Consider the following 13,822-nt stretch of genomic DNA (forward strand, 5'->3'; position numbering starts at 1 on the left):
TATTTTTAAAATGTTCTTCATTAAAAAGTTTATTTAAATTAACTCTTATCGACAAAATTGTATCTTTAAATTTATATATATATATTTAAATCACATTATATAAACGTATATGTATGTAGTCTAAGTCCATCTATATTTTTCAGAAAAAGACAAAAAGTCTGACTGGTGACCATTCGGGAAACACGAGGAACAAATTAAAAAGGAATGTTCAAGAATAAAATAGCAGGAATGAAAAGGAATGGTCGTTCTTTATCACTTTTAACAACATTCGGGAAACACGAGGAACAAATTAAAAAGGAATGTTCAAGAATAAAATAGCAGGAATGAAAAGGAATGGTCGTTCTTTATCACTTTTAACAAGGAATACTTTTGTTCTTTAATTCTCTGCAAAAAAAAAATAAAATAAAAGAGAATGAGAGAGAATTATTATTCCTTATGAATGGTGATTTTTTTCACGAACGTTAGGGAATGCATTATTCCTCGCCGTTCTCTGGTCACCATTCATACCCAAAATATTGAACTGTATATACAAATTTGCTGCTTAATTCTATTTTAAAAATAAAAAGAAATCAATAGTAATTTTAGTACGGGAAGAACAAACGCCCTTCTCCGGCTACACCATTTGATGCTTAAGGGGGACAACGTCCATAAAAGAATTCACAGTTGCTTTGATTCAAGCGCAAAGCAAAACTAGTCATTCTCTTTGAATAAATGGTGTGTTTCTCTGAAATTGACGTAAAATGAGTTTTGAAGCTTGGTATTAAAAGAAACAAAAGTGAAAATAAATAACATCAGAGCTCTCCACCACTCACTACGTTTTAATGTAAACAAAATGTTAATACTTTTAATAGAAGAAATTTAAAATGTCCAGTAAGATATGTGTTGATGATTCAACAGAGGGAAGGTAGGTTGAATTGAAATATGAAAAATGCTCTGTGCTCTAAAACTTACTTGGTTATGCTGCTATGGTTTTATATGGATTGCTTGAACAAGTAGAGAAAAACCATCCAAAAACCTTATCATAAACTAATTTCTCTGCATCCAAAATCATAAATGGTTTTAAAGGCCCCGCTAATCCAAAGTGTGCATGGTTGTTTCCTCTTTCAAACCAAGATATTTAGAGCCTCTCTTGATCATTAATATGCTCATCGCTTTTCATTTCTATGGAACTCAATAATCACCAACCATTTGTTTGATCCCAAAGATGGAACCATCCCATCAAACTCCATAACTTTTAACACTTGTATCTCCCTTACCTTCATAACCTATGCAACTTTTGCCATCATCCTCGACAAAACAAAACCAATGGCTCGCTCATAGGGAACTCATTAACTTAATCGAGAGTCTTGCCTTCACGCAACAACTCTTTCTCTTCCATTTTCACTCGTCCCACCAAAGGGGCGTTGAGGGCCACTACCTTGTTGCTGATACAACTTGCGGTTTTTGTGTCTTTGGTCACAACACTCTTGGGGATCCGCCTTACCAAGTAGCTTCTTGGTGAGCTTCCGGTCACTCGATATTTTTTTTCCAATGAATATGACTTATGTTAATGGATTGCATGCTTTGGACGCCAAGTTTGGTTCCTAAGAATTGTTTCTTCTTATTGAAGAGGGTAAACATACGATTAGATGCTCAGGCGTCAAAGCATTTCATAGAGCAATGTCATTGGTTAAAATCCAATTCAGCTGTTTCTGGTGGGTGTAACATATTTTTGTTTTTATTTTAACACTGGTATTACTTTATTACCGAAACCAGAGACCGCTCTGAAAACAAAGCATAGTTCGAAACATTATAAAACAGTAACAAAAGACAACAAATAAAACCATACTGATAGCTCCAAAAATTTCAGATCCGGCCATCCTCGACCTCATTCCAAAAGTACTCCGCTTCTTCAATATCCTTCATCATTCTCCCATGTGTTGCTGCAGCGTAAGAAAGTAGTGAAGTCGTATCAATCATCTCAGCTTGGGGAGGACGAGGCACTGATTCCACCCACCGTGGGATCACGAACTGGAACAACCAGATACAAACTTGAAAGTTCAAGCCTTCGTCTAAATATGATGATGATCGCCATAACTCATCCACACTCAGCTTACAAACAGACTTGTCAATAAAACAATCTTGATGACCGTCATTAGATGCATCCCCCAGGACTGTGTAGTCTCGTTTCAGCAAGTTACATGATACCAAATGATGATCATGTCGACTCCATAGATAAACAGCAGCGACATCAAATGGATGCATTGCCACTGGTGCATAGTTACCGGTAATCGGGAAGCCTACTTCCCACAAAAGTTGCCAAGAGTCGTCATCGTTGCTCAGCCTCCAAATCTTCAAAACAGTTTCTTCTTTTTTTGCTAACGTTCTGACATACATGACAAAGCCTCCTGATGTAGTCAAGGTTCGTTTGTAGTCCTTGTTGTAATCCGGATAGTCCGGTAACTGAACGACCCGGAATTGATCGGATTCAGAATAGAAATCATGAGCTAAGAGTATTCCAAGCACGCCGAGACAACCAAAGTAGAGTCTACCGTTGAGGTTGATATTAGACATGTTGCCGATTTGATGAGGAATGTGAATTACTTTGGAAGTCCAGATCCCTGTCTCGGAGGAATACAGTAACACACTCAAGTCACTTGAGAGATAATCATTCGTTGCATGGTAAGAAGCTATCCTAATCACTTTAAAGCTCAAACACACGAGAATCACCTGTCGGATCAGAAGGAGGTGGAGGGATTTTAACCCACTGCTGTGTAACTGGACTCCCCACGTAGCAGGAAGCTTTATCAGATACGTCTGTGATCAAAACCAATCCACCGGAAGAATCCCTATACTCGCAGTCGCCGATATAACAGCTTCTGAAAGAGTGTGGGATGAGTGAAACCGGAGATTTTGGAAGATCCCATGTTTTGTGACCATGGAAAACTACGAGTTCGTCTCGTGCGTACATGAGCGACCATGATGAAGAGGAGGAGTTTCGGTTCAGAGATAAAAAGAGACGGCGGAAATACGCAGACTCGATTGTCGATTTCCATGTCTTGCAGACTGATTTGAATCTGGAGATGGTTTTCAGTGGTAATCTCGCTAGAATCTCTGTTTGCAACACCTCCAAGAGATGTGTTTTTGTTTCCATCGCCATTGGAGATGGACTCTAGCGAAAGTGACGATTAAGGTCTCTAGGTTTTTTACTTACTGAGGTGTTACGCTAACTTTTTGCGTTAAACTAAAAGGAGGTGATATACAGATCCACATACGCACAATAAACCCAAGTAAAAGGAACCAAAATTGTAAATATTATATTTACGTTACTGAATATAAAAGGGTTTTGGTTTATAGTATAAAGTATAGCCGTAGGATCTGCCATATAGTCCATTTATTTTTTCAAAAAATAGAATATTAAACTGTATACTGATTTTCTGCTAAAATATAGTATTTTAAAAACAGAAAAGATTAATGATGAATTTAACGAGCGCATTGGACTTTGTGAGACTTTGATTCAAGCGCAAAGCAAACTAGTTATCTACTCATTCTCTTTGAATAAACGTTGTGTTTCTCTGAAACTGAAGTAAAATGACTTTCGAAGCTTGGTACTAAAAGAAACAAAAGTGAAAATAAATAACATCAGAGCTCTCCACCACTCACTACGTTTCAATGTTAATACTTCTAATAGAAGAAATTTTAAATGTCCAGTAAGATATACGTTGATGATTCAACAGAGGGAAGCCAGTCAACATCATATTTTTTTTTGTTCAGAAGCATAAATAAAAGGAAAATAAGACAAAGAAGACCAAAAAAAAAGCAAGAGTTAATCTTCAGAGAGAAACCATCGAGCATCCATGAGATTCATGACATCAAGATCAGAAAAGCGTTTGAAGGATTTGGTGGCAAGATTGTACACACAGATGTCAAGGTCACGGCCTTTCCATTGGCTGGGACGGTAGTGGCGGGTGAAATAGATGGAGTCTGGTTCGATGCCAAGGGCATCGTCAGCAGGCACGGTGAAACCCAAGTCAAGAAGCAGGGCCTCACCACCAAGAGAATCCACCTCAAGAACCGTGTGGCAGGAGGAATCCGGGTCTTCTATATCAGGATCCTTCTTGTAGACGCGGAACCAGGTCCTATTCCATGGATCACTCTCAACCAACAAAACTTCTCCTGATGTTGTAACCGCAATGCTAGAATCGCATGATTCATAACAAGAAAGCATTGGGAATGGCCTGGTAGTCTCCTTGAAGGAGGAGTAACCTTGCTCATGTCCTCCAGACAGATCTAGGACTCGAACAAAACGACGACTTGTTGTGATGTAAAGAGTGTAACCCCGTAGCACCATCTCGGATAAACCCCTATACCAGTGAGCGTCTCGGTCAAACAGAGGGATGTCGGTGTAGTGAGTATCCCCTTTCTTGCAAAAGCTTAGGCAATCGTGGTTATATTCGCGGTCGAAGAACCACACCACAACGTAATCTTTTCCCCCTTTGTCTACCCACAAAAGGCCCCTCACAACATCACCCACGCGCTTGATAGGACAAGTAGTTGACCTAATCGACTCTAGAGACGGGAGATGGATCGTTTCCTTGCTAAACACGTCTACGATAAATAAATTGGATCCAGAATCTAACACCAAGCACCAGTTACCCGAGTTTGCCAGGACTCGACACCCTGGAAAGTCTTCCAGCAGGTCCCTTTCGATATTGCCTTCTTTTGGATTGTACAGCATACAACCACCTTCTTCGGGAGAAAGCATCAGCCATGGAGATCCGCTTAACGCCGACGAGAGGGAAGAAGATAACTTCATTATCAAGAGGCTGTTTTGTGTGTAAAAATAACTTCCCATAATAATTTGGTGTGTATAAGAGCATCTCCAATGTATATCTCTATATTTTTCTCTAAAATAGAAATCTCTATTATAGAAATAGATTTACTCCAATATATGTCTCTAGAGTTCTTCTATTTTAGAGAAAAATATAGAAGAATCCTACTTTTTACCTCTATATTTAGAGATAAAAATAGCAAATTTCTATATTTTCCCTTATAAATAGAAGAATTCTATTATAGAGGTATACATTGGAGCAAATCCACCTCTATAATAGAGTTTCTCTATTTTAGAAAAAAATATAGAGATAAAAATAGAGGTGGATTGGAGATGGTCTACGAAAGTACTTTTATTATAGGGTTTTTTTTTCTTGGGCTAAATCATAAAACAAACAAACAAAAAAGGACAATTTTGGTTTTATAAAGTGCATTCATTACCTTTTTTTTTTGTCATAAAGTACTTTCATTATCAACAGGTTCTCGGGTAGTTAATTGATTTGAGAAATCTTTAATTTGGTTAAAATATGTTAAAATATCTAAACAAATGTATTACCCGACTTTGTAATAATATGTCAAAAAAAATTGTTGCTATAATTATTTCTAAACTTACTATATTTTATAAAAAAAATAATAATCATAACCAAATTACTACGTTGACAAAAATAAACAACTTACTACAGAGTTTTCTTAACCTAAAATTTATTCAAATTATATCTTTGAATTTTTTTTAATAAATTAATGTATTTATTATGAAACTAAAAAAACACTTGTACTTTTGAAAAGTTCTTCATTTTAAATTTTATCAACAAATTTTATCAACAAATTTTATCTTTAAATTAATTGTTTTTATATAACATTATATACGTTATATTTATTTGATGAAAATCCCACTATATAATAGGGACTAAATTTAGAGCTTATTAGGGGTGCCACCTAGGCAAAATATTCCAGACCAATCGTTTTGCCACGTCACACAGGCAACCCAGTTCAATAAATCGAAAATTCATCCCCCGTCGGTTTACCGGTTTCGTTCGCGCGCCTTATGTCTACGGTTGGATTGCAATTGGGCCAGTTTTTAAAAAAAATTCCCAGCCCATCCCATAACCCGTTCGCGCCGTGTGATTAATTCGACGGCTTAACGTTAGCGCAGCCCAGCCCGTTAACGGTTTAATTTACGCAACTGATGTATCCGTCCCTTTGCAGTTGGGCCAGAGTTATTTTAAAATATGCCAGCCCATCCCATAACCCGTTCTCTCTGTTTGATTAAAACGACGGCTTAAGCTTTGTGATACTCAGTAACCCTAAACGCTGTCTCTCCCATTTCTCTTTCACGCATGGCGATTCTCTTCCTCTCCCACTAATCTCCCCGCAAAACGCCTCCGATGAAAGGGGTTGAACTTCAATGCTTTCCCTTAAAGCCTCCATTCAAGATCCCCACAGACCTTCTACATCCCCCCTCCGTCTTATATCTACCTTCCTATTTATACTCTTATCTCTCTTACCTCAGCTCATCCTTTACAATCTCCTACCTCAGATCGAAAGCTGTATACCGTAATCATGTCGAAAGAGATCGCAATCCGCACCGGCGAATCTTCCCCTCCTCTCCTCTTCCGCCAAGTTTCTCCCGGACCCAGCGATTCCACCCTGCAGTTCCGGCTTCTCCATTTCTGGAATGCTCGGAAGAACGTCAAAGGAGGACCAGAGATCCTTCTTGGGGTCGAGATGCTGATGATCGATGCGGAGGTAAAATTTTTTTTTTTTAATTAGATCCGCGTCAAATAGTTTGAGATGTCACCGTATGTTCCCAGAAATTATATAAACTTAATAGAACTTTGATTGATTTTTTAAATTAAAAACTTGATTGATTCGTTTAACACATGCTTGGTAAAAATAAAAAACTTGATCTTTTTTCTGGGAATTTTTTTATTGATTCTTTTGATGTTAAAATTTTTTTTTTTAATTAGATCCGCGTCAAATAGTTTGAGATGTTACCGTAGATGTTACCGTATGTTCCCAGAAATTATATAAACTTAATAGAACTTTGATTGATTTTTTAAATTAAAAACTTGATTGATTCGTTTAACACATGCTTGGTAAAAATTAAAAACTTGATCTTTTTTCTGGGAATTTTTTTATTGATTCGTTTGATGTTACCGTATGTGGGAAAACAAAAACTTGGTTGTTAAAATAAAAAAGTGGATTGATTCAGAAGAAAGTTGATTGACTAAAATTTAAAACTTGATCTCTTTTCGGGAAAACCTTGATTGGTTCGTTTTATGTTTGCGTATGTTTGTAAATAAAAAGTAGAATGATTAAAATAACAACTTGATTGCAAAGTAAAAATCTTTATTGCACAAATAAAATCTTGATCTTTTTTTTTCCGGAAAAATGTTTGATTCGTTTGAATTTTATTACCGTATCAAGTTTATTAGTGGGATTTAATACTGTTGCTATATCACTCTGAAAAACACTTGATTTAGCTTATCTTTGATTGCCTTTCCTCTTTCATTATTCACTTGAGATCTGTTTATAGAAAACTTGATTGGTTGGTGCTGGTGTTTAGCGTTTAAAAAAAAAAAAGATCAGTGGTGTTGGGATGAAATGATATAGGCGTATTCTACTGTATAAAGACTTAATAGATTGGTTTGATGTTAAATTATATAAATGATCAGTGGCTGACACGATATTGTATCTCTGTCTGTAGGGAACTTTAGCTCAGGGGTTCATCGGTCAGAACCGTCGGAGCCAGTATGAGAAAGAGCTTGAGCGTGGGAGGGTCTACACATTGACAACCTTCTATGCATCAAACAGCAAGGTGATGTACCATGTTGCTGATCAGAGGCTGGTAATCTGCATCTCACACGACTCTGCCCTGTCAAAAGATGAAGAAGACGTTGAAAGCATTTTGACAGAGCGCTTCAGAGTCCATTCCTTTTCAGACTTTGAAGCAAACTGCGATCTCAGAGGGGATCTTCACGGTAAGTTTTAGAATTTTTCTTAGCATATATTTCTTCAGGTTTAGAATTTTTCTTAGCATATATTTTCTTCACCGTATGTGTTATTAAACCCATATATGCGTTTGACTGTTTGTTTTAGATGTTGTTGGCCACCTTAAGCTGGTTGATGGCCAGGCTCTCCATCAGCGTCCGGTTTTGTGCACCAAGGATGGCTCAGTTTCTCGGAAAGTGACGGTCCATTTGCAGCTTAAAGAGTAAGCTGTTGTTGTTCGACCAATTCATATATATTATTTTCTAATTTATGAGTCTTAGTTAAATTAAACATCTACACTTTATTAACTGCAGTGGTCCAGTGGTGAACGTGTATTTATGGGACGAGGCCGCAGAAAGTTTCCGCTTGAAGTTTGACGCAAGTGCAACCACTCCAACGGTTCTTCTGGTCACAACTGTCAATCCGAAAAGGCTCGGGGGTAATCTCTTACACTTAGTATAAGAACTCCTGATCACTCACACTCACTTACATAAACCTACCACTAACTGCTTTGTATTGACAGGGAAGTTGTGCCTAAGTTCCATGTCCTCTTCAAGGGTGTTTTTGGACGAAGATGTTGACCCCACCAGTGAATACTTGACCTGGTTAGTATTAGCTAATGTCCTCTTCAATCTATATATTAGTCTATTATGTGTTTAACTTTGATAATCGCCTGATTTAAAATTCTTACCAAGGTTGAGTGCGAACCCTTCTGCCACTTCTTTGGTCAACCCAGTTGAGGTTGTCAAAGCTGAGACTCTCACAATAAGTGAGATTGCTGCGTTCCTCAAACGTGAGCCTGCTAAGGTAAATCCCATTTCGTTATTAGAATCAAGCACTTTTCTCAATTTAGTTGCTCACAACTTTTGTGATGTTATTTTAGGTTGCCTACTTTGACTGCATTGCAACAATTGATGATGTCAAGCTTGGGGCTGAGTGGTATTACATTGCTTGCAAAGATTGCCAGACCAAGCTAAACCGTGGTCCGACAACCTTGCTTTGTCCAAAATGCCGCAATGAAGATGCTACTGCATTAGCCAAGTAAGATTGTCCTGTCACATATGTTTCCATCCGACAATGTATATATACTAATCACTTGCTATTTGAACTAGCTATCGGGTGGAGCTTTCTGTTTATGATAATGAGGCGCAGTGCACGTTCATCATCCTCGGCGATGCTGGAAAAGAGCTCACTGGCAGAAAAGCATCAGAGTTGATTGACGCCTATGTTCAGGTAATTGTTGTTCTGTTGATAGATGAGCCGATTTTCATAATCTTGACACATATTATAATCATAAAGTCTACCAAGTTGATTAATAAATTTTATTACATTAGGAAAATGGTGGAGATGAGGCTGAGCTTGAAGTTCCACTGCCACAGTGTTTTATTGACACAATTGGCCAGACAAAGAAATTCAGGATCAAGGTCTCCCCCTACAATTTCACTTCAACCCGAATTTCCTTGACCGCTACCAAGATAATCTCACCAGCAGTTTTACCACCAAAAAATACGCCACTCAGCACGCCACTTTCTCTTCTTGGCGCACAAAACCGTCGTCCAGGAGCTGAAGTGGGAATCTTAGAGGTAGCTGAGAGCAGCGGTAGTGGTACTTCCGCCACTGACGACCAGAAGGGAGCTAAGCGTATCAAGCGTAGTGGCTAGATCTCATGCACCAAACTCACTCCACCATGGCTGGTACAGACTGCCCAGTCAGCTGCTTCCCTAATAACAGTCTTCTTATTTCTCTTCAGTCATTTTGTTTTCCATTTTGCTAAGACAATTTCATTTTGCTAAAACGTTATGGATTTCTTATCTTATTAAGTTGTTTGGTTTTCATTCCTACCTTGGTTATGCAGTCTTATAAATTTTATGTATTCGTATTCATTATCGTATTATGAAGAGGTCAACATAATACAATGCATGAATCGAATAAGGAAACGTACGATCCATGCATTGATACGTTTACGTCCAGCTGTTAATTATTACAGTTCGATCTACTACAAATAGAATATTAATTTGTTCAACCATAGCTGACTCAATAGAATATTCTTCAAGTAAATTAATAACGAAACTGCCATATTTCATCCCAATAAAGAAGACTGCATTCATTAAGAATTTAATAGAATATATTCTACCATTAATACAAATAACTAAAAATATGTAAAAACCACATAACGTTTTGAAAAGAAGTATTCAAGCTCTTGCATTAGGTCTAAACACATATCCAGCGCCTCTCAGCCAGATTTCGAGACAATTTAAAATTGGGAAAATTGGAAAAAAGAGACACTTTCAACTTGGATTTGTCACTCTAAAACTTTATCTACATTTTTTGTCTCATTAGGACTTTAATTTTTGTAAATACCCTTATACCCCCAAATTAATCTAAATTAAATTTTATTTATTAAATTTAGATATTTTAATTAGATTTTTATAAAGTTAAAAAAGGTAAAATAGATAAAAGGTAAATACACATCACTAAACCTAATTACCATCTATCATCTTCTCCGCCGATCTCCTTTCCTTTCTTCAATGACGATTTCACCTCCTTCATCGGCTAAAACCCATAGTCTATGTTCTATGTTTCTTCTTCTCTATTTCTTATTCTCTGTTTCTTCTTCTGTACTCTCTGTTTCGTCGTCCTCGTTTGCTCGTCGTCGTCGGCTCAGTTCTTTGTTTCCTCATTAGTTTCATCAAATCCTACGATTTCTCACAAACGGTATGTGTTAATTTGATTTTTGCTCTAATCTCGTTTTCATGTTCCTCCTTTTCCTTGTCAGACACGAATTAGGGAACTGAAGATTTGTTCTTCGTCTACGGTTTCGTGGGACAGTCTTCTTCTTCCTCTACGTGTTTCTTTGGACGGTCACCATTTGACATTGACTGGCTATATATGTAATTCAACAGTTTGGCATGGCTCTTCTTGGATGTATCCACAAACAGCTCACTACTCTACACGGAGGTAATCCTAGTCACGGTAAACTAATCTCCTCTTGTACGAAGAGGTGGGTTGACCTATGTGGATAATAATGACAGGAGTTTGATCCTAGTCACAGTAAGCTTGTGGTGGACTTTGCGGTGAGCAGAGAACAAACGAACGAGAAGGGAGAGAAAATGTACATTCAGACAAGAATGGCAGAGTATGCAGAAGAGTTGTGGGAGTTGCTGGAAAAAAAAAGACAACACCTTTGTTTACATGTGTGGTCTCAAGGGTATGGAGAAGGGTATCGATGAGATCATGATATCACTTGCTGCCAAAGATGGTTGGGGGATTTTAAACAGGGATCGATTGGTTGGAGTACAAGAAGCAATTAAAGAGGAGTGAGCAGAGGAATGTGGAAGTCTACTAGGCAAGCTTGTGATGGATTTTGTTACTATTTTATTCTGTAGATAAAGGAGCTGATGCCATTGTCAATTATTCATTCTTTGCATCTTTCATTTTTTCTTGCAACAATATTGTAATATGTTTTTATTGGAATACATACCAGCATCTCGCTACAAACAATATCATAGTACATAAGAATTTGACATTTGAAAAGTGGCAAGTTCTAGTGGACACAAATCGGCTGCAGTTCATGAATTGGGATTTGGCAAATTATAAAACTTAATTGTTCTAAGCAAACTACTTTCTATTCTTCAGTCAAGAACTTTGAATTGAGATCAAAAAATTTTAAAGTGAGATTGTAATAGATTAATAGAAAACAGTGGCATCACAACACCTTTTCCTTTGGTGCCATTTTCTTGATTCTCGCAACAAAGAGGATGCTGGTTGCTGATGTGGAAGGGTAGAAGCGCACTGTTTTTGGAGTGCATCCACTTCTACATGGCCATTTCAGTCTCATGTAGCTCTGCATTGTCACCATCACTCACTTTCATGTTACTTTGTAAGGTCTACGGGAAGTCCACTGCTTGAATGTTTCTTCATCACATGCCCACCTGGATAATGAACTCTTTAGTAAAAAGTGTTTCTTGCTGTACAAGGTAGGTTTGTGGTAGGTGGAAGTGAGATAGTAGTTATATCAGCAAGGAAAAATCGACTTCACCGAGATCATATTTTTGAACCATGCTCTGCAGACAGAGAGGCCATGCCCTTAACACCCAATAGGTCTAGCATCATACAAAGTTTAGCACCTTATAAATAGACGCATTTCTATCTGAGACAAAAGCTAGGTCTTGACAATCAGCAATAACCCCTTTCAACTGTCTGAAGAACCACCCACATGAATCATTCATTCTCTGAATCAACAACCCAAATGCAATCGAATACAAATTAGAGTTACCATCTACAGCAGTAGCAACAAGTAGAACTCCTTTGTATTTATTTTTCAGAAAAGTTCCATCAACAACAATCACCTTTCGCATTGCATTGTAGAATGTGGAGAAAATATTTTCAAATATATTTTGAGAGATTTATGGTAGATTTAGTTTAGATTTATGAAACTTTTTTAACCAAATATGGAAGTTTCCATATTTTCACGATTTGCCTATAATATATACACTACCTAAGCAGAATACCGTATAGTAGGTGAGAAATGTATTCTTCCTGTAGGCGTCATATAAGGTAAAAGGTAGGACAAGTTATGTCACGTAATATAACCAACTTATATCATTGAGTTGTGGCTATATATCGTTATCAAACTGTAGGTAGACCGAAGATATCTTTCTTGATTATAACGTAACTGATTCTATCTAAGTTAGAATATACAAGAAATGTTAGTTTACGGTATATACCCTTGATATATCTATGTTTAAAACATAAAATCGGATATATAAACTAGGTAGATTACCAGAATGAGTTTTCTAATTGTAGCTAGAAGATAAAATAAAATATGATTCCATTTTTTTTTTAAAAAAGTTTAAACATATATATTGTCATACTTATGTTTCCAACGGTTTTCATATTTTTTTACATTTTTAAAATTTAATTTACTATTTTTCTCATTAAAGAAGGGTAAAACATGTCCAAAATTATCAAAAGTATGAGAAGTCTTATTGTGACAAACAAAAGTTCAAAGTGTCTCATTTTTCCAATTCTCCCTTTAAAATTCCCTGTAAGATTTTTTGTTAAACGATTATGTATTTGCTATCTTTTATTTGTTTCTGTTATGCTTTCCTGTTGATAATCCTGTTGAGCCTTGATTTTTCAATAAGTTGTGTACAAGTCAATATCCCCGAAGGAAATGTTAATTCCTTTCTGATGGGTGAGGGATTGTGAATGGTTTGTATAGTTTATAGAAAACATTAGAAATAAAAACCTTAGAAAACATTCACACTTTCTCACCGTTTACAAGTGACAATTTCTCGAGTGTATAAATAAAAACCTTAGAAAACATTAGAAAACATTCACACTTTCTCACCGTTTACAATTCCAAAAAGCTATAGAACACGTTCACAAATAACCCTTGATTGCTCAAACATTCAACAATAACCCCTTATTAATTTTAACATTCACAAATAACCCTTTATTCTAAAAAGATATATTTTAACTTATTCTGAAAATAATGGTTATCTATATTTCAGTCTGTAAAATAAATTCGACATTTCACTCCTAATTGATACTGTGTTATCTAAAAGGGTTATTAAAGTCTGTTTAATTTTTTAAAAAAGTTAAATATGGGATTAACCTCTTAATAGGTATTGCTTCCCGAAGGCACGCAGTGATTGTTGATCTGAGCTTCTGTGTTCTCTGTAAGTTATTAGTGTATTATTTATACTACATGATTTCACTTACTCTAACATTATACTGTTCTTTGTTTTGTTTAATCCACAGCTGTCCCTCAACACCATGGTCAAACAAAGCTCCAAAGATCCTCCGCTTCTAGGAGGTAATTGAATTTACAAATTCATTTTTGGATCAAAACCATTATTAGTATTGATATATTAGTTTTAAAAAAACCTTTATAATGTCATCATTGTAATTGTTCACAAATGAATATTTTCATTTTATATAGTAATGTTGTTTTTATTTTATATAGTAATGTTGTTTTAAATTTTTTTAATTGTTTAAAATTGCCATTTGTTTTATT

General features: G+C 36.4%; 3 protein-coding genes across 4 annotated transcripts; 1 reads left to right on the forward strand and 2 right to left on the reverse strand.

Moving 5' to 3' along the window:
* Nucleotides 1-1,719: 1,719 nt before the first annotated feature.
* Nucleotides 1,720-4,903, reverse strand: LOC103845626 (F-box protein At3g26010). Its single transcript, XM_009122504.3, has 2 exons — nt 2,710-4,903; nt 1,720-2,600 (listed from the first exon to the last, which is right to left on the reverse strand). The coding sequence occupies exons 1-2, from the start codon at nt 3,137-3,139 to the stop codon at nt 1,846-1,848; spliced, it is 1,185 nt and encodes a 394-aa protein (XP_009120752.1). The 5' UTR covers nt 3,140-4,903; the 3' UTR covers nt 1,720-1,845.
* On the reverse strand, nt 3,806-4,795 carry LOC103845627 (F-box protein At5g25290-like). Its single transcript, XM_009122505.3, has one exon. The coding sequence runs from the start codon at nt 4,793-4,795 to the stop codon at nt 3,806-3,808; it is 990 nt and encodes a 329-aa protein (XP_009120753.1).
* A 291-nt stretch (nt 4,904-5,194) lies between the features above and the next one.
* LOC103845628 lies at nt 5,195-9,641 on the forward strand. 2 transcript variants are annotated; one of them, XM_033282713.1, is made up of 9 exons: nt 5,195-6,555; nt 7,517-7,790; nt 7,909-8,023; nt 8,115-8,239; nt 8,324-8,405; nt 8,496-8,607; nt 8,684-8,841; nt 8,913-9,033; nt 9,135-9,641. In XM_033282713.1, the coding sequence occupies exons 1-9, from the start codon at nt 6,370-6,372 to the stop codon at nt 9,459-9,461; spliced, it is 1,500 nt and encodes a 499-aa protein (XP_033138604.1). In that variant the 5' UTR covers nt 5,195-6,369; the 3' UTR covers nt 9,462-9,641. The 2 variants fall into 2 exon arrangements, with proteins under 2 accessions (XP_033138604.1, XP_033138605.1); XM_033282714.1 differs by having other exon boundaries at nt 8,726-8,841.
* Nucleotides 9,642-13,822: the final 4,181 nt, after the last annotated feature.

Source organism: Brassica rapa, chromosome A10 (genome assembly GCF_000309985.2).
Source record: "Brassica rapa cultivar Chiifu-401-42 chromosome A10, CAAS_Brap_v3.01, whole genome shotgun sequence".
Lineage (NCBI taxonomy): Eukaryota > Viridiplantae > Streptophyta > Magnoliopsida > Brassicales > Brassicaceae > Brassica > Brassica rapa.

What these genes read in the sequence shown, in the direction of transcription:
- LOC103845626 (XM_009122504.3), bottom strand. Translation starts at nt 3,139, where the DNA reads ATGGCGATGGAAACAAAAACACATCTCTTGGAGGTGTTGCAAACAGAG. An exon ending in ACCTCCTTCTGATCCGACAG is followed by an intron (nt 2,601 to 2,709) that starts GTGATTCTCGTG and finishes CCTCCGAGACAG; the next exon opens with GGATCTGGACTTCCAAAGTA.
- LOC103845627 (XM_009122505.3), bottom strand. Translation starts at nt 4,795, where the DNA reads ATGAAGTTATCTTCTTCCCTCTCGTCGGCGTTAAGCGGATCTCCATGG.
- LOC103845628 (XM_033282713.1), top strand. Translation starts at nt 6,370, where the DNA reads ATGTCGAAAGAGATCGCAATCCGCACCGGCGAATCTTCCCCTCCTCTC. An exon ending in GATGCTACTGCATTAGCCAA is followed by an intron (nt 8,842 to 8,912) that starts GTAAGATTGTCC and finishes TATTTGAACTAG; the next exon opens with CTATCGGGTGGAGCTTTCTG. An exon ending in TGATTGACGCCTATGTTCAG is followed by an intron (nt 9,034 to 9,134) that starts GTAATTGTTGTT and finishes TTATTACATTAG; the next exon opens with GAAAATGGTGGAGATGAGGC.